At 44.2% G+C, this 20,428-nt stretch overlaps 1 protein-coding gene and 1 non-coding gene across 2 annotated transcripts in view; one reads left to right on the plus strand and one right to left on the minus strand.

The window, feature by feature from the left end:
* Positions 1–1,840: 1,840 nt before the first annotated feature.
* The window catches only part of PDE6A (phosphodiesterase 6A), a 56,916-nt gene continuing 38,328 nt past the window's right edge, over positions 1,841–20,428 (plus strand). The window contains exons 1-5 of the mRNA XM_046667498.1: positions 1,841–2,469; positions 9,476–9,628; positions 10,240–10,329; positions 10,979–11,119; positions 17,876–17,950. Coding sequence (XP_046523454.1) covers positions 1,996–2,469; positions 9,476–9,628; positions 10,240–10,329; positions 10,979–11,119; positions 17,876–17,950 — 933 coding nt within the window. The 5' untranslated portion in view covers positions 1,841–1,995. The remainder of the gene's footprint in view (positions 2,470–9,475; positions 9,629–10,239; positions 10,330–10,978; positions 11,120–17,875; positions 17,951–20,428) is intronic.
* On the minus strand, positions 18,146–18,251 carry LOC124243117 (U6 spliceosomal RNA). The gene has a single exon (XR_006889614.1). It is a non-coding gene; the product is annotated as a U6 spliceosomal RNA (small nuclear RNA).

Here is a 20,428-nt window from a genome sequence, read left to right on the forward strand (position 1 = left end):
GGGCAGGAGAAGATGGATGTCCCAGCTCAGGCAGAAGGCAAAGCCTCTCTCCTTCCACCTTTCCGTTCTATTCAGGCCCTCACTGGATTGGCTGATGCCCACCCACATCGGAGAAGGTGATCTTTACTCAGTCTGCTGATTCAAATGCTGGTCTCTTCTGAGAACACTCTCACAGACACACCCAGAAATAATATTTTACCAGCTATCTGGGCATCCCTTAGCCCAGTCAAGTTGGCACATAAAATTAACCATCGCAGACCTTTAACTAACAAGAAAATGTACTGAGTGTGGAGGATGGGCCACGCAGCGTTGCAAGACCTAGGAATCAGGCCTGACAGGTCCCTGCTCTCACGGAACTCACAGTACAGAGGAGAAGACAAATAACAGGCAAGGAAACAAAAAACAAACATGATAATTTCTAATAGTAATAAATGTGCAATGAAGGAATAAATGGGATGACATGACCGGCAGGAAGCAGGGAGGGGATGGTTGGGGGCTACTTGGAATAAGACAGCTAGGGATGGCTGGCATGAGCTGAGACCTTGAGTTTGAGAGGGGAGGGAGAGGGCTCACGTGAGTCATGGTGGGAGAGTGTGGAGAAGTTTGGGTTGCTGCAAGCCTGTGAGACGAGGAGGTCACCTGTGTGCACAGAGCTGAATGGGCGCAGCACGGAAGAATTTATTATGCCCTACAATAAAGGAAGCAATCTATTTTCCATTAAAGTTCATTTACAAAGTTCAAAGTGCCAAGGACAGCCTATAATCCTGTATTTTTTAGTGTTTACCGTGTCGAGATGCCAGGCTCTGGCAGATATAGTGGCGGAAAGTGAAGCACGTTTCATTCAGAAAGGAGGTGTTCTTCTCGTTGCCTAGTGTGCTGGAGGGGCAGTTCAGTGAGGATTCTGGTATTTCAATTTCATGGGAGTTGATAGCATCTAGACTATTTTGTGCATTTCTGACTGACAGCCCAAGAAGGGACAGACTGTAGCCAGAAAAAGCACATTAAAGTGCCAAGAGAAAGGTCAGGGGGGTTGAAGAGAAATAGATTTTAAAGTGACACCTCTTTGGAAAAGACAGAAACTAGACGGTTAAGTAGAGGTCACCTCTGTGTAGCAGGATGATGGGTAACTTTGTCTTCTTTCTGTATTTTCTTGAGTGAACATGTATTTTGTAATAAAAGGAAAACTAAGAAAGGTGCTGTTTTTATGAGGGCCCTTCAAATTCGAAAATTAGAGAATTGTTGAAATTGAAAGCTGGGAAAGACTTTGATGCAGAGATTATGAAATCAGGGCCCATAGGTGCCAAACCCATGACGTACACGAGGGAGGCAGGCCGAGGGGTGAGAAAGCAAAGGGAAGCCCCATATTGGGGAGGCCCTGGGGAAGGGAGGAGGGAAGGGTGGGGTAAGGTCCAGGGGGTTGGGAGATGGGTGGGCAGTCCCTCTCAGCTCAGGCCATTCCTGCCACAGAGGAAGGTGCACACAGAGTTGTGAGATCTTCTGATTCTCCAAGAGAAGCAAGACAGATCTGGTGACAGTACATGTAGGCTTCTCTGTCAAACGTTGAGGGACAATGCCACACAGCGCAGAGAAAATACATCTACGGTAGCAGGTTGTCCTTGTGCTGCGACTTTGCAGCCTCTGTTTCAGTGCATTTGTTTCAGTTGAGCCCACTTCCTGCTCTGTGCAGAAATCTCTTCTCAGCTCTTAGTGGACCAAGGTGAAAAGAGAACTCTCACCTTCTCCCAGCTGAGGCCAGGAAGCATCTGGAACACTCTGATCCTCATAATCCTTGTTCTGCAGAAATATTAATGATTTAATCTCCCCAGCACCCTCCCCCTCCTAGGCGGCCATACCAGTGAGATTTACAGACGAGACCCAGAGAAGTCCAGGCAGGAGCAGAGCACGTCCTGACTCAGTTTTGTCACAGACGGCAAAACTGCCCTCGGCAGGCCAGCCTCAGCCCCTCCACAGAGGTAGCCAGCGGAATCCCCAGCCATGGGTGAGGTGAAGGCAGAGGAGGTGGAGAAGTTCCTGGACTCAAATGTCGGCTTTGCCAAACAGTACTACAACCTCCGCTACCGGGCCAAGGTCATCTCAGACCTCCTGGGCGCCAAGGAGGCAGCCGTGGACTTCAGCAGCTACCATGCCGTGAGCAGTGTGGAGGAGAGTGAAATCATCTTTGACCTCCTGCGGGACTTTCAGGAGAATCTGCAGGCTGAGAAATGCATCTTCAATGTCATGAAGAAGCTGTGCTTCCTCTTACAGGCAGATCGCATGAGCCTGTTCATGTATAGGGCCCGAAATGGCATCGCCGAGCTGGCCACCCGGCTCTTCAATGTGCACAAGGATGCTGTCCTTGAAGACTGCCTGGTGATGCCCGACTCGGAGATTGTGTTCCCCCTGGACATGGGCGTGGTGGGCCACGTCGCACAGTCTAAAAAGATCGTCAACGTTGCCAACACAGAAGAGGTACCCTCTTCCCCATGAGAGGGAGGGCAGGGAGGCATTATTCCATGGGGTTCTGGTGGCACAAGTGGGGTGGGGAGCTCCTGGCTGCCAAGATTGGGTTGGTGATGACTTGGCGCTTCTCTTTATTTATCTACTTATTTATTTATAACTTTTTATTTTGAATAAAACTCAAACTTAACAGAAGAGTTTAAAAAGAGTACAAAGAACTATGTATCTTTCATCCAAATTCACTAGTTGTTGACACCTTGCCACCTTGGTGATTGCAAGGTTACCACCTTGATACAACACTCCTATCTAATAAACAGTCCATATTCAGTTTTTGCCAATTGTCTCAATCACGCCCATCTAGCACTCTCTCTTCAGTCTCCTCAAATCTGAAACGGTTCCTCAGTCTGTCTTTGTTTTCCATGATGCTGACTGTTTTGAAGGGTACAGGCTCAAGGTTTTGCAGAAATATCTCTCTGTTTGGGCTTGTCTGACATGTCTTCACAATTAGATTCAGTTAGGCGTTTCTGGAAGGAATATCACAGAGGCAATGTGTTTTTCTTCATGCCTGACATTAGGAGACATGATGGCAGTCTGTCACTTTCCTGGAAATGGTAACACTGACTACTGGTTAAGCACTTGGCTCTGTCTTCCGAGTGTCGGGTTCTGGGGGAGTTCTACTGGCAGCTCTGACAAAGACCTGTTTGATCATCTGAAGCAAATCGCTTCCTCTCTCCGGACACTAGCTTTGAAAAGCTATAATGCAATTCTCCCCATAGCCCTCTTTCTAGGCCAATCTTACTCACGCTTCAGATCTCAGCTTAAAGGTCACTTCCTCAGAAAGGGCTTCCCAGGTCTCTCTGTTACACTCTTCTTCCTAAAACCGTTTATCACAATAAACCTGGATTCCAGGGATCACGCCTGCCTTTATTCTCCACTATATTCAAGGACTCAGGACCCAGCAGATGTCTGGTACAAAGCAGACGCTCAGTTAACATTTGGCATAAAAGACTCACAATCAAGTAATTATGCAATAATTCCTTTAACACCTGTCCCACCCAGAAGAGCATTTGCCCCATGATGGCAGGGCCCGTGGTGGTCTCTGTATTGCTGCACTGGCCAAACCAGCAACCTGCGTTCAGTCATTTCCAAGATCCAGCCTGGACATCTTGTGACTTTGTGCTCACCTTACCTCTGGCCTTATTTCAGACTGAGGGTAATAAGGTTAAAAGGAGGAGAGGGAGAGGGCTTCAGAGATCATCTCATCCAACTGCCTCGTTTAATGGATGAGGAGGCTGGAGCCAGGAGACTTTGAGAAAGGGCTTGGCCAAAGTTACCAAGGGGGTTAGGGCAGAGCCAGGACTTCACACCCCCAAACGCAGGAATTCAAACAGGTCATCTTTTTGACTTGGGTTCTTTGGCAAGATAAGAAGCTCAGACTTGGGCCTCTGTGGGAAATGAAACACACTGGGCCGGATCTCCCATGGGGTTCATCTCTCCCTCATCTCCCCTTGGACATCCAAGGATGGGAGTAACGGTTCTCCATCCAGGGGTCTTTCCTGAGGACTCTTCCAACTGGATTGTAGTCTGCTCTCCCTTCAACTCTCTCTAGACTTTAATTGTAGCCAACATGGATTGTTCCAGTCTTATGACATCACTCTGATGATCTCCGTTTTACAGAGAATGAAACTGAAACCCAGAAAGGTTAAGTAACTTGCTCAGAGTCAAACCAATAGAAGGCGGCAGAGTGGGGATTCGAACCCAGGCACTCTGGCCTTGTGCCCACCCTCTTCACAGCCCTGCTAGTCTATACCTCCTCCTCATGCGTAAAATAAGGGCATTGATCTGGGTGCCGTTTATCACAGGTCATTTCAAATCGTACAGCAGGGAAGGAAGACGTTCAGCTTTGAGGTCAGATCTGGGTGTGCATCATGACTCAGCACTTTCTAAGAATATGACTTTGGCAAATTGTTTAGCCTGTTTGGGCTCACTTCCTGATTTATAAAATGGGATGAGAATATTGACTTCGAAGCGTTGTTGGAGGATTAAACGGGAGAATGATTTCTCATCTAGCAAGGTTCTTGGCACATTGTAGTGGCTCATATTGGTGGCTCCTGCTCCTTGTTATTATTATTACTATTTTGTTGTTGTTGTTAAGGATCTATGCTAAGGGAAGGATGCTGTACCAGGTCTGTGTGCAATGTGGAGAAGAATCCAGTCTTGCCGTTCCGGAACTTTCAGTATAGATTGTACTGCTGAGAAAAACAGAACAGAAGTGCCGAGAGCTTTCATGGGCCCTGGTGTTAAGGGGATTCAGGATGTTCCTCTGATTGTAAAAGATGGAGGTCTAAGAGTTTGCTGAGCCCCTGTGATAAGGGACAGCCTGTTGTTTCCTCTTCAGCCCCGAAGTTCACTCTAGAAGTGATGCCTGTGCTTCCCTTGAAGCTTCGGGGCTGGGGCAGTCTCACTGACTGGCGACTCGGGCCTGGGGCAAAGTCAGTCCAGGCCAGGAATTCCTGTTGCACTTGTCATTTGCCTGTGTTTGTTTCTCCTGTTGTTCCTCCTTGAGAAATCTTATTGTCCTGGGGGCTCTGGACAGTGACTGGGGGTTGGATGGAGAAGGAGGAGGAAGATGGTGTAAACTGGGCTCCGGGTTGGCCCTGAACCACCAGCAAGTGATACTCTTAGCATTCAGTGCCCTCAAAAAAACTGGGAAAGTATTACAGTCACTGCATTTTTGAAAAGGGAAACCAGGAACGGAGAAGTTCCCCAGGGTTGTGAAGTAACTCCCCATGTCCTAACAATTCCTACTCATCCTTGAGATTGTCTCCGCCAGTCTTGCCATGAGGACTGCCAGGTAAATTATAGGATGCCCAGTTAAATTTGAATTTTAGATAAACAAAGAATAACATTTTTGTAGAAATATGTCTCATGCAATATTTAGGACATACTTCTACTCAAAAAGTATTTACTTACCTGAAATTCAAATTTAACTAGGCATCCTGTGTTTATTGGCCAAATCTGGCAATCCTACTTGCCATTCAATATTTGTTTGTGTGTTAATTCTTTACTCTTTCTCCTCTTTGGAAAGTCCACAAGGCCTGTCTGTCTTAGTCACCACTGGTCCCCAACACCTAGTTCAGTGCCTGGGAAAGAGTGGGTACTCCTCACAGTGTGTTGAGAGAATGAATAAATGATGGCCCTTCCCTAATCACCTTTGATATTGTGCTTTACAATGAGAAATATATGTTTGATCTCCATCCTGGATCCTGACACAGAGCTCCCAAGACCTCTGTAATTCCCTGAATGATAGGAGCATCCGACACAGAGCCCCTAAAGCCCTTGGAATTTATTGGGGGATAGTGGTCTTTTCTTCTAATGAGGTGCCACCTCCTGGGTTGGCACCAGTCACCAGAGAGACCAAGCCATGATTAGACACTTGGAACTTTGGGCCACACCCCCATTCTCTGGAAAGGCGAGAGGAGCTGGAAATGCAGTTAATAATTAATTATGCCTATGTAATGAAGCCTCCTTAAAACTCCCAAAAGTGTGGGGTTCAGAGAGTTTCCAGGTTGGAAAACACTTCCATATGCCAGGATGATGGAACACCTCAGCTCCATGCGGACTCTCCCAGACCTTGCCCTATGTATCTCTTCTTTTGGCTGTTTGTCTGTATCCTTTACTATATAATAAACCAGTAAACGTAAATGTTTCCCTGAGCTCTGTGAGCTGTTCTAGCATATTATTGACCACCCAAGCAGGGAGTCATGAGAACTCCAGTTTATAGTTGATCAGTCAGAAGCGCAGGTGACAGCCTGGGACTTGCTAATGGTGTCTGAAGTGGAGGCAGTCTTATGGGACCGAGCCCTTAACTGGTGGGATCTGATGCTAAATCCAGATAGATAGTGTCAGAACTGAATTGAATTGTAGGACCCCCTGCTGGTGTTGAAGATTTGATGTTGGAAAAAACCCACACACAGCTGATGTCAAAGTGGTGTCAGGAGTGTGGCAGGAGTGTGAGAGTAAAAGAAAACAGTGAGTTTTTCCTAGACACCACAAATCCCATTTCTGAAGCCAGAAACTGAGAGGACTATCATTTCCAGAGACTCTCACTTCTGTTGTCCTGCTCCTTCCCATCCTATGAGACCTGGAGCCCCGCATGCTAGACAGAAAGAAACCTCAGGGAGGACGTGATCTGGCACTCTGATTTTGCCAAAGGGGAAACTGAGGTTCATAGTTTTCGACTACTGATAATGTACTGAGTGGCCCCTGAAGCCACTCAGTGAGTAAGTCCCTTCCTCCCTGAGGCCCCAGGGTACCCCACACGTTCATATTATGGCTTGAATTGTGGGTTCATGTTTTACGTGTCCCCCACTATACTGTGAGAACCCGACGAGGGCAACCTCATTTTTTCTACCGGTCTTGGCATATCCAGTGACTCTCAGAGCTAGTGCTCAGTAAATATGAATGAATCAATCAATCAGTGTATCAATGAATCAGTCAATCAATGAATGAATGGAGTGGCCGTACTACTAGCCAGAAAGGGAATCGTCTATAAAACAGGGAAGGTGAGTTTTGTGCCAACAGGGCGGATATGAGAGTTAATGAGATAATATATTTAAGTTGTCTGGCTCTGGGCCTAGTACATCATTGTTATTCAGTAAATAGTAGATCTCATCATGGGACACGGAGCTTGGCACTGCGAATGTGTGGAAAGAGGAAGTGGGGAATCTGGAATGAGAAGCGGTGTTGCATGGCACCGGAATAAGGTCTAAGCTCTTGACAGTGGCCTCCAGGGCCCTGCCAGATAGGCCCTGCCCACCTCTGACTTGCCAGCCTCCACTCTCCTTCTCCCTCCCTGTACTTCAGCTACACCCGTCTTCTCTCCTTCTGAGACCGGCCAACTCACTGCCCGCTCCTGGCCTTTTCCTGCTCTGTGCTCCCTGCGTGGAATGCGCTCCACTTGCCTGGCTCCTGGGACCCCTCAGCTCTCAGCCTTACCTCTTCAGAGAAGCCTCCCTAACCACTACGACCAACTAAAGTGGCTTGGCCGGCCCTCCCTTCCATCACTTCCTATAGCGTCATCAGTTTATCTCCTTCACAGCAGTTCCCGTGAGCCTGAGGGAGAATGCTTAGTTGTTTACCTGTTTTTTGCCTGAATGGAAGCTTCACCAGAGAAAGAAGGTCGCTGCTCTTGTTCACTGCCATAACCTGAGGGTCTAGACAGTGCCCAGCACACATATAGAAGGGACTCTGTTAATGCTAACTGAGTGGATGAGTGACTTCAGGTTTTCCCCAGCTGGGCATCTGATTCCTGGGCTTTAAAATAAACAGTCTGAGCTCGTCTGAGGTTCTATGACACAGTTGTTTAGAACACTTTATATGCTGAAAATATAAGAAGGACAATGATTGCATGAACGCCAGTCAGTTGACAGCTGTATTATCTGTGAGAGGGTTCCAGGGCTGAGAACTCAGCAGGAAAGAGGGTTCTGCTGGATTTAGTATCATTAGCCTGAGATGCAAGTGAGGCCCAAGCGTTTTGCTTCTTCGTAGAAGTGAATATTGCAAGACTGAACTGACTTCATGAAATGAATCCAAGCATGCCCCACCCAGGCCTGAATTTGGGGATTCATCAGTGTCCTTAGAGAATGGCATGGAAAACCCCTCACGGCTAATGCCTCTTTAGAGCTTTCTCTTAATCCTCCAATGCTAATTCAAGCAGAGCACTGCAGGCTTCCCTTAATGCCTTTACCCTTCACCTGGCTGGAGACAGCTCTGTTGACAACAGTGCTGTTGCCTGTTTATTTGATCCCACCTCAACTGGAAGAAATCCATAGATGGAGAGCATCACACTCTGAATTTCTGAATCGTAGGAAAGATTCTGCACACTCACTTCAAGAAAAGCTCTGTGAATTGGCCCTATGAAATACATCCCCATTCTCCGGTCAGTGTGAACTGGGCGTGTCCAGGCTGGTTTGTGCCCCAAGCAACACTGATGATGGGGAAAACTCACACTGCTACCAGGAAACAGAAAGGTGGATTCTTTTGGATTTAAGGCAACAATTCAGACTCTGTCTCCTCTTTCTGACCACATGGACCACATCTCCCTATCCTGGCCTCCCAGGCTGCTTTAGGGGTGGGGTGTGGGGAGGTGTGTTCCTCTGTACTCCCACAGCTTTGAGCCGTGCGCTACATCCTGTATTACTATTAATATCTGTGAGCTGACCTGAATCTTAGTCTTCCTTGTATCCCCAGCGCTTAGTGTAAGGCCCGATGCATAGTGGGGCTTCCATTAGGATCTGTGGAATGTGGATAGCCATTGGACTGACTGCGTGGTGCTAGAACTGGATTGCTAAAAAAACTGCAAGTAGCAAATTCTTTTATTCGATGACCTGGACCCAGGGCTAGCCTTATCCAGACTTCCCTGAAAGGCAGCAGAACTGAGGGCAGGTTCCGGAGTCACACACCCACACAGGTAACAAGTAGGGTTAACCTTCTTGAACTTCAGTTTTCCCTCCTGTAAGATGGGCTACTGACGGTCCCCATCTTATAGGTTATTAAGAGGATTAAAGTGAGTTGATGCAGGTAAAGTGACACACACAATACCTGCTGGCAACTGTGATTATTATACTCACTAAGGTCTTTTCCTCACTCAAGCTTCTATTTTGGACACAATTGTCAACATCTCAAGAGAGCTCTCTCTGAACCTCCCTACCCACGGAGAGTCAATCCCCCTCCACCTTGGGCCCCCACTGTGCTTTGCTCACCTCTCTTCCCCAACCCTTAGCAGGTTGTATCTCAGACTTTCTTCTACTGGCTTGTGGAGGCTTCCAGGGCAGAAATCATCTCCGATTGCCTTGCCCTCACTGAAGAGGAGTAGACGGAAGTATCTTCAGTGTCTCGTCAACAAGAGAATAGTGAACCCCTCATCCCACCCCCTACCATGGACCCCTGGGCTGTGGGTTGTTCTATTGTCTTTGCTCTTCATCTGCCCACCCATGCTTGTCTCTGCTTCCTTCAGGATGAGCATTTCTGTGACTTCGTGGACACCCTCACAGACTACCAGACTAAGAACATCTTGGCTTCCCCCATAATGAATGGGAAGGATGTGGTGGCCATAATCATGGCTGTGAATAAAGTGGATGGGCCCCACTTCACCCAGAAAGATGAAGAGGTAAGAATAATTTAGAAATGGCTAGTGTGGCCATGCTGGCACGTTCTTCCAGCTCATGAAGTCCCCTGAACCTTGCTGTTTGGCCTGAGCTGGGTTTCCCCATCTGTAAGACATGGGGGTTAGTCTGATGCTCTCTGAGGAAAGCAGAACAGGATAACGGTTAAGACGTTGGGATGTGGAGAGAGGAATGTAGGGATAGTTGTTCTGGCTCTGCTAATATCTAGCTGTTTGACTTGAACAAGTTACTTAATTTCTCTGAACCTTACTTTTCCTATCTGTAAAATGGGGATGATTTTATAGTATCCATCTCTTGAGGTACTTGTGATGATCAGATAAGATGACATACATAAATAACTTACCACAGGGGCTGCAAACTCAGTAAATAACAGCAATTTTTCATTCACACCCCTATCAACACTGACATTCTCCATTCTGTGAGTTTTACACTCTTAAATGCATTCAACATTTATAAGTCAGCGTTCCATGATCCACCTGCTCAAATTACCTCTGACAAAGCATGTAAAATATTCAGATATTTGATGCTGGTAGAAGTGGCCAGAGGAAGGGTTCCTCCTTTTCATCTCTTTCCCCTCATGCTGTTTGATTTTCAGATTCTTCTCAAGTATCTCAATTTTGCAAATCTAATCATGAAGGTGTTCCACCTGAGTTACCTGCACAACTGTGAGACTCGGCGTGGCCAGGTAGGGGCTTGGCTCAAGGGAATGGGCTGGACACGTCCTTTTACTGAAACATTGATGTGGTCAGGCTGGGAAGGTGGATGGTAAAGAGCCTGGGAACCATCATACCGTCTCTGCCCACCATCCCTGGTGTTAATGAGGTAGTGGATGTTTGTAAAGCTGCATGCCAGAGTGATTATATGCACAAGTTTTCATGTCAGACAGCTTGGATTTGAATCCCCTCTAAGCCATTTACTAGCGCTAAGACCCGGGACAAATCACTTAACCTCTCCAAGCTCCAGCCTCCCCACTTGAAAAATGGGGATAATTAAGATTCCACCCTCAAAAGATTATTGTCAATCGTAAATGAAATAATGGATGTAGAGCACTTGCGCACAATCAATGTTTATTATTATTCTTATTAACAACTTATGAGATAAAAGAAATGGAAAGAGTCAGACCCAACAGAAGCTGGCCAGTTACTTCACCTCTCTGAGCCTCAATTTCTCCATCTATAAAATAGGGATAACTGTCCTGTCTCTATCTCTGGGTTATTGTAAGGGTTAAATGAGCTAAACTCTAGAGAACTTTACAGAGTTGCTGTTCTTTTCCAGCTAAGTGAGCTGCTGCTTTGTGCCTCAAAAAGTTTGACTGTGTTTTTGTCTTTTTTCAGATACTGCTGTGGTCTGGGAGCAAAGTCTTTGAAGAGCTTACAGACATCGAGCGACAGTTCCACAAAGCCCTGTACACAGTCCGAGCTTTCCTCAACTGTGACAGATACTCTGTGGGGCTCTTAGACATGACCAAGCAGAAGGTGAGAAAGCCTTAGGAGTGGACATTTCCAAAATGGTCACCGAGGGAGCCCAGATGCATGTCATCCATTAGGTTGCATGGGGACGAGGGAGAGGCTGGGAGGCTGTGGATGATTGTGGAAAGTGTTTACAGGTCCTTACACTGAAGAGAGGAGTACCAGGCTTCAAAGGGGAAAAGTCAATTTAGGGCACAGGTGAGTGAAACAACCTGTATCTTCCCTAGTCAGTTGGAAGAGAAAGCATACAGGAGAAAAAGGCTTGAAGAGGTAGTGAAGGTGAGTGATAAAGAAGTTTCTATGTGAAAATCCAGAAAGAAGAAAGTTGCCAACTTTAGGAATTCTCAGAAAAGGCACTCAAAGGTGGGAGTAAACTTTTCCCATGGTCTGTCAAGCCCAGTGCTCACCTGGGCGATTGAAGTGGAGGCGGATGCTGAGAACTAGTCCCTCAGATGCTCAGGGGCCGGGTCTGCCCCAGGTGCATTGGCTAAGGAGGCTGAGCCCAATAGGGCCCCCAGCAATATTTTTCAGCTAGATTTTCCCAAACCAACTCTCCCATTATTCTTTCTCTATCTGTCCCTGCTTCCTGGGGTGATCATTTTCTGCCTTGGAACAGAGTTCCAGAGTTATCTAGATTAGTGATTTCCTTTCTCAAAGACCCAAGGCACAGGATTCCCGTCAGTTTCATTGTGCATGCCTTGTTCTGCTGAGTGTGGTGCACAGACTAATGGAGACCCTCCAAATATTTGGCTGAGTGAATAAATGAACTGCAGAATATGGGGTTGGAAAAGACCTTAGATCTAGGGGAGAGGCTCCCAAACGTGACAGTGAGTCAGAATCTTCAGAGAAACTGTTTAAAAATTGCTGGGCTATGTTTCCTGATGGCCTGCCTTTTTTGCATGTCAGTACACGTGGATTCTTTATATCAGAACACAACGTACACAGAAAAGAGCATTAATTACAAGTGAATAGTTCAATGAATGATCACAGGGTGAACAGCCCCATGTAACCAGCGCCAAGATTAATAAATAGAACATTAACAGGCCCTCAGAAAGCCCTTTCTTAGCCCTTTCCAGTAACTCCCACTCCTTCTTCCTGAAGGTAACCACTATAGGACATTTAACACCATGTTAGTTTTGCCTAGTTTTGAAGCTCAAATAAATGGAATCATATGAATACATACTCTTTTATGTCTGGCTTCTTTTGCTCACCATTTTGGTTGTAAAAGCCATCTTTATTGCTCCATATAGCATTAGTTCGTTCATTTTCATTCTTGCAGGATGTTCCATTATATGAATAATCCACTAACTATTTAATCATTCTACAGTTGATGGACATTTGAGTTTCCAGGTTTAGGCTATTGTAAATATCACTATTATGAACACTCTAATATCTATCTTTGGGTACACAGTTGTACCCATTTCTGTTAGGTATTTACCTAGGAGGAGAATTTCCGGGCAATAGTTTTAATAGATATCGTCCATCTAATTTTCAAAATGATTCTATCATTTTACACTCCCACCAGCAATGTATGAGGTTTTCCTTGCAATGCTTGGTATTGACAGTCTTATTAATCTTAACCGTTCTGGTGGGTGTGTAATGTTGTCTTTTTGGGTATTAATGTGTATTCCCCTAATGACTGATGAGGTTGGACACTTTTTCATACGTTTATTGTCCATTTGGATATCTTCTTTTATGAAGTACCTGGTCAAGTCTTTTCCCCATTTAAAAAAAAACTCTATTGTCTTTTTTATCTTACTGATTTGTAGAAGTTCTTTACAAATACCGGATATGGGTTCTCTGTTGAATACGCACATTGCAAATATCTTCTCTCACTCTGTGTTTTCATTCCCTTAATGCTATGTTTTGATGAATGTAAGTTCTGAATTACACTGTAGTCCAACTGATCAGTGTTTTCCTTTGTGGCTATTGATTTTTGTGCCCTATTTAAGAAATCTTTCCTGTCCCCAAGGTGATAAAGATATTCACCTACGTTAACTTTTAAAAGTTTTGTTTTTTCACTTTCGCATATAGCTCTGCAATCTACCTGGGATGTTTTAAGTGTATAGTGTGAGCTAGGCTCACTTTTAATTTTTTTCCATATGGATATCCAACTGATCCAGCACCATTTATTGAAAAGACCCTTCTTTCCCCCCTGTTCTATTGAAAAGACCATCCTTCCCTATCATACCTCTATCAATCGAGTGTCCATGGATACTGGGTCTGTTTCTGGACTCTCTATTTTGTCTTGTATTTATCTATTCTTCTGTAATTACAGTACCTTTATAAAATATCTTGATATCTAGTAGTGAAAAGACCTCTAAGTTTATTATTATATGTTAGACTTTTCACAATGTTTTATCTCTTTTACACTCCTTTCTGCATTTTCCATCCTTTTGTATTTTTGTTTTCCAGATTGAATATTTCTATAGATCTATGTTCTATTAATCACTGACCCTTCAGTTGTGTCAAATTGGCTATTAACACTATCTATGGAGTTCTTAATTTCAGATATTTGTCAATTTTAGAATTTCCATTTCATTCTTTTTTGTACTTTCCAGTTCTCTTCTAAAATTCTCTATGCTGTATTTGATTTCTTGGACATAAACAGTTATCTTAGAGTCTAGGTCTGAGAGCTGTAATATCTGTAGATATCTTCTATGGCCCTGTTTCTATGATCTATTTTCCCTCTCAATTTTTCAGTTAATTCTTATCTTTTACATGCCCGGTTATTTTTGTTTGAACACTAAAGGCGTGTATAAAAATTACAGAGCTATAACTTGAAACTCTGGGAGATGTTGTATTCCTCGAATGGGGATTTATTTTATTTCTGGCAAGCAGTTGAGGGAAAGGCAGAGCACCTGATTCTAATCGGGGCTTGAGCTGATTTGAAGCTGGTCTTCAGTCTTTGTGAGGGCTGGTCTATTTCTGGTTCACTTTTACTCCTAAGGGATAAACCTTTGGGAAGACTCCACGGAAAGCCTGGGATGTTTTCAAGCGTCCCTCCTCCGTGGCAGGCTCTGAGTTCCAATTTTGTCCTCCTAGCCCAGGAAGTCAGCTGAAAGCTTTGCTCAGCTTCCTAGCTGCCCCACAGCATCTTTGGTTTCAGCAAGGGCGTCAAGAGGAAAAGCTGAATCAGATGTCAGGCTCACGTCTCTGGGCTTCCCTTCTCTGTAGGATCCTGGCCCAGCAGTCCTTGTTCCCTTGCTAGCTCTGTGATGCCTTCAGATAAATGTTTATACACATATACACACACACACATACACACAGTCCAGATTTTATAATTACTCTCAGACAGAGGATTGGTCCAAAACAAACCAGCCACCACCAGCAGAAGTAGAAACCCTCTTTGTTCTTTAGCCCACACAGATTTACCTCTTTCTTTTGAATAGTATGGATATACTATGACTAATTTATCCTTTCCCCTATTGCTGAGCGTTTAAATAATTTATAAATATTCTTGTAATTAAAGACAATGCTGCAATGAACGACCTTAGAATGAAACCCCTGCACGCTTGACAGAGAATATCTACAGCACAGAGCTGTGGAAGTGGAATTACTAAGACAAAGTTTTTATTTTGCTTTCCTCAAATTTTCTTTCTAAAGGCCTTTTTCACTCTCACTCACACTGCTTGAGAGTTCCATTTTCCTAAACTCTTGCCAGTTCTGGATTTCATAAATCTTTTTATTTTTCCTATCTGATTGGGAAAAAAGTGTTATTGTTTTTTCTTCTAATTGTTTTTTCATTGATTACCAGTGAGAGTGAATATATTTTATATGGCTGTGATTTAATTTGTCTTCTTCCATGTATGGCCCAGACATATGATTCGCCATCTTTAATACTGAATTGTTTGTCTATTTCTTGTTAAAATATAGGAGCGATTTAAATATGATAGAGATTATATATCTGTCACATAGGCTGCAGCCATATTTCCCTTTTCTATGGATTATATTTTAACTTGGTTTATAGCATCTTTCAACACGTGTAAGATTTAAATTTTCTTTTATGGATTCTGAGTTTTGGATTTTGTTTAAGAAAGACTTCCCCATCCTCAATATTATAAATAGAATCTGAAATAATCTGATGTGTTCTCTTTTGGTATTTTTACATTTTTTGATTAATGCATTTTAATTTTTCATTCATCTTGAAATTATGTATGTGTATGGTGTGAGGTAGGGGTAAATTTTGCCCCCCTCCCCATATTTCCTCTTTTAAAGAAAGTCTACCCTTTCTCCACTGTTTTGAAATGCCACATTTTGATATGCCATTTTATCATATACCAGATTTCCATATTCACATAGGCCTATTATTCTGATTTTTGCCTTTAAATAGCTCCCTAAGTGATTCTGGTGTAGTTGGGCAATGTACTGATTTTAGGGAACCTGTGATTCTAGTGCAGCCATCATTTGATTTTCACATACTCTTGAACCAAATATTTTGCACATACTGCTAAGTCCAACAATAAGCCCTTTGATTCTCCTTCAGGAAGTAGCAAATGAATGAATTCATACAAATGAATGATTCTCTTTTAATCAAAAGAATTTCTAGGGGCTGGCCCCATGGCCTGTTGGTTAAGTATGGCACACTCTGCTTCAATAGCCCAGGTTCAGTTCCTGGGCACAGACCTACACCACTCATCGGTGGCCATGCTGTGACAGCAACCCACATACAAAATAGAGGTAGATTGGCACAGGTGTTAGCTGAGGGACAATCTGCCTCAAGCAAAAAGAGATGATAGCTCAGGGCATATCTTCCTCAGCAAAAAAAAAAGAAGAAGAATTTTTGAGTAGTTGAATTCAAAAGACTCCATTTTAAGGTGCCCAGTTTGAACCTCAAAGGATCTGACCCCAGGCACAGGCTGCTCTGTGCTACAGTGTTCTGCCCTCTATTTCTTTTGAACTCCCTCTCAAAAGGCAAAGTCACATTTGAAAAAAATATTTGAACTTAGTCATCTTCAAAAGTGGAGCAATCCAGCAATTAATAGTGGGCTGGGCTGCCTACAGTCACTCTAAGGAGCTGCCCCCAGGTAGCTAAGCTCTTACCTGAGCTGTTGACCTTGTGAAGGAAGTCAATAAAAACCACCAAGCTTACACTTTAACTGGATGAATTGTATGTGAATTACATCTCAATAAAGCTGTTTAGAAATAAAAGAAAGAGAGATTGAGAGAGAGGAAGGCAGGCATAAACATGCCCCACTTTCTGCTCAACCCCTTGTTGACAACTGCTGCTTCTCCTTGGGACGATTTTCAGAGCCACTTAGTGTTTGACATGGACAGTGTCAGCTCGATGTCCTCGTCCTTCTGGGCTCCTCTAACATTTGTGTTCTCCTGCCATTACTGTTCGGGTTCTTACCCTGTCTACCTCACTCTAGTTACTCAGGTACTTGATTGTCTCCTCCGTGAGACAGGAAGTCCCTCCAGGGCATGAACTGAGACGTATCTGTCTCTGCGTATCTAACAGCAGGCATGTTGTGGGGTTCAGGTGGGCCCCCAGGTCACATTTTCACCCAGAAGTGAATTTCCTCTTGTTGTCAGTCATCAAGAAAAAGATTCAACTGGGCAGAAGAGCATAGACATGGACTCTGAATCTCACGTGGATTCCTTCCTGCTTGTCCTCTGGATGATAATAGTACAGGCAAACCACCACGACAAACATTCTCAAACCAGAGAGAGGCCAAGAAGCAAGGAGGCCTATCCATAATAACCCAGCACTGATGGATCACCGTCCCTAAATAGCAACAGATGAAGGAACAGAGGGGACACTGGAGGACAGAAGCCTCCTCTGCCAGGCCCAGCTTTGACTCCACCCGAGCTGTGCAGCTCCGTGTGCAGTAGGAAAACCAGTGGAGGAGCAGCAGGGAACAGCCTGGGTGGCGTCCCAGTTGGTTCCTTCTCCTGAGGTTATGTGACTGTGGCACACTTCTGCTGGCCCTTTTCTCTCTTCTGTCTTCCCTAGTCTTTGCCAGTTGTCTTAGGTGTCATCCTTTCTTGTTGAATCCCAGATACGAGTCTATCTGTCCATAACTGGCACCATTGTTTTTTCTTTCTTTCTTAATTGGGAAACATTTTTTTTTTCCTGATTACAAAAGCAAACAATGTTGTTATGGAAAATTGCTAAATAAATTATAGTCTCATGCCAATCCTCCAGAGAAAACCTATTGTTAATGCTTTGTTGGAAATTCTTTGAGAGCATTTTCTATGTGTAGTTAAACATGGAGGTCATGTGATCTATATTTTTTTGTCCCTTCACATCTTTCATTCATCAGGGTATCATGGACATCCTTTTAATCAATACATACACACTCTTGAACATCATTGTTACTAGATGTACCATAATTGATTTAATACATTCCCTCTTGTTGGACACTTAGGTTGCTTCTAATTTTTCACTACTCTAAATTGTTTAGCTAAACCCTCTAAGATATGCTTAGCGTGTCCTTAAGGTAAATTTCTTAGTCATAAAGAACCCCTCTTCCCTCTCATGGCCCACAGCACATAGAGAATGAGAGTGCTCCAACTGAGCTCCCATTTTTTGGCTAATGATTAGACAGGCCTGGTTCATCAGGATCTCAAAGCACAGACATGACTGACATCCTCTAACTTCAGTGAATCTGGCAGCCCTTCCAAGCTCAGCTTTCTGTGAGCTCTTCCCACCTTCCCAATTTCAGTGACAGATGACTCATACAGGTGGATCTTCTTTTCTTAATCTCCTTTTCTTGATCTATTTCCAAAACATGTAATGAATGTTTCTCTCATTTCCAGGAGTTTTTTGATGTGTGGCCAGTCCTGATGGGTGAGGCTCCACCCTACTCTGGTCCCAGGACTCCAGATGGAAGGGTAGGTCTCTCTCTGGTCTTTTCAGTATGATCAAACGTTTAATAAAAGGCAAATGTAAGCCACTGTAGACCCCACTGAAGTTTCTTTATTAGCTAGGTATTCTTTTAAATTGAGGTAATATTGGTTTATAACATTATATACATTTCAGATGTACATCATGGTATTTTGACTTCTATATAGACCACATCATGTTCAAAAAATGTGAGATGCTTCATGAATTCACATGTCATCCTTGCACAGGGGCCATGCTAATCTTCTCCTATCATTCCAATTTTAGTGTACGTGCTGCCAAAGCGAGCACATCACCTAGATATTTATCTTCTCTGCGTGGGTTGTCTCCCTTGAAGTTATGATAATTCCTCACAATTGCCAAGCCCTGTAATTTGCAAGCTGTTTTTAATATCTTGCTGGAGTTTCATAGTAACCTGGTGGGGTTGACTGAGGAGGAATCAATATTCTCATTCCCCAGGAAGATCAAGCAAACTGCTCAAGGATTCACCCAGCAGGAGTCTAGAATTGTAGACAATTAGAGCTGGAAATAACCTTAATGTCTAATCTAGAATGCACAAATTGGTAGTCAGAAGGTCAATTCCAGCTAGTAGATCAATTTGTTTGGCTGCATAGGTTTTTAAATTTTTCTTAGTTGTTTTTACTTTGTAAAAAATTTGAATTAGTGTCTTACTACTTAAAAATCAAGATATTTCCCGTAAATATCTAGATTATCTTCTGAAAAAGTGAAAGATCAGTCAAAACTGGACCCACAATCCTGCAGGGTAAACTTGACTGGAGTTGAGTAGCAGCTGCCTCCTTAGAATGTGGCCTGAGCTCTCTAGTTTGCCACAGTCCCCACCACTCCCTCTTGTGTACCCCTGGCCCTCTGCTCTCATTTATGTTTCTATCAGGCTTCTCCAGGCATTTGAGTTTGTGACCTCTGTTTTCATACAATTGCTTCCTTTTAAAGATGAGGCACAAACACATTAGAGAAGCTGAAATTATTTGTGGGAGGATGTGGAGTTGATGCCGGGTAAAGAGACCTGGCACTCAGATGGCCTATAGAACTTGTAGAATAACTGAATGACCTTAGCCAAGGCCACACAGGATAAGTAAGCAGCAGAGTCACAGCCTGAATTGAGTTTTAGTCCAGTGCTCTTCCCACACGACCTTGTAGCCTGTCTGAAATGGTATATCAATTTCTGCTAGGAGGCCTGATTCCACCCAGCCTACACTATCCCTACCAAAATAAGGGCCCGTTTGTTTGTGTGTGTGTGTGTATGTGTGTATAATAGGTGTTATTTAGTCTTAATTCAAACTCTGGGAATTCAAAGTTAACACCCTTGCCTGTGAGCTTCGTATTACTTACCAGAAAAGATTTCAGCCTTGGAATTGTCTGTTGTGCTTTATCCAAAATGACCTTTATAACCTGCTGTTTCCCAGTTTCAAGCAACTCTCTTACCCACACAATTTCATGATTTTATTTGGGAAGGCTGAGTCTTCAAGGATTGCCTCATGTGCTTCTGCCATTAAACCATTTGAGGACACTTTTCCTTTTTAAATACAGCTTTTTGTGTTGGCATAGTTGACATGTTACCACCGAGCTTTTTCTCCAATCCACATATGAGCTGAACTTGTATGTTCTGGAAGTTTAAAAGCAGAGAAACCGGAATAGCGATCACTGTAGCTTTCAGACACCACCAACTTCAATTAGCTTCAATTTCCTTGGCTGTTTTGATTTTCAGCTCTCTGAGCTTAGCCCTGAGGTTAGAGGTCATCTCCAACTCCAGGACGGCCAGAGAAATGTGAGGCTCTCATTTGTCTGGCTCTTCACCCTCGAGCACCCCAATCTTTAAGATTGAACAGAACAAGACGTTTTCTCACCGAGCGCCAGCCCAGGAAGAGCTGCCCATCATTTGATCAATTCAAGAAGTTTTGGTTTCACTGAGGTGACTAGCACGCTCGCAGTTAAGACTTCGTTCCCAAAACCTTCTCCATCTCAGGTAGCAAGGGCTGGGTCCTTACAGGAGTCTGAGGCATTAGGCTGTGATGGAAATAGCCCGTAGGGTGAGCTTGATTAAATAACCCCTTGGGTCCTTGATCTTCCCATCGATGGGGTGCTGTCACTGAACTCATCTTCAAAGTCAGTTCCAGGTCTGCCGAGGAAAATACACAGAGGCCTGAGCTGGGGCCCAGACACATCATGAGAGGAGTGGCCAAAAGTGGATCTTCTGGAGAAAGGGTGGGCTTGGAGGGAAAAAGCCTGAGTTCAGATCCCTGATCCACCAGCTAGTTGTGTGGTCTTGGACAACCTCTCTAAGCCTCGCCTTCCTCATCAGGAATGCCTGGGTCATCAAGCTGCCTTGTAGGGCTGTAGGAACTACTGTGAATCTCACTGGCACACAGTAGGCATTCCAATATAGAATCACGGCTCTCTGGGTTAAATGTCACTATCTGCCGGGTGCTGTACTGGATACTGTCATTTAC

Source organism: Equus quagga, chromosome 7, assembly GCF_021613505.1.
Source record: "Equus quagga isolate Etosha38 chromosome 7, UCLA_HA_Equagga_1.0, whole genome shotgun sequence".
Taxonomy (NCBI): Eukaryota; Metazoa; Chordata; class Mammalia; order Perissodactyla; family Equidae; genus Equus; species Equus quagga.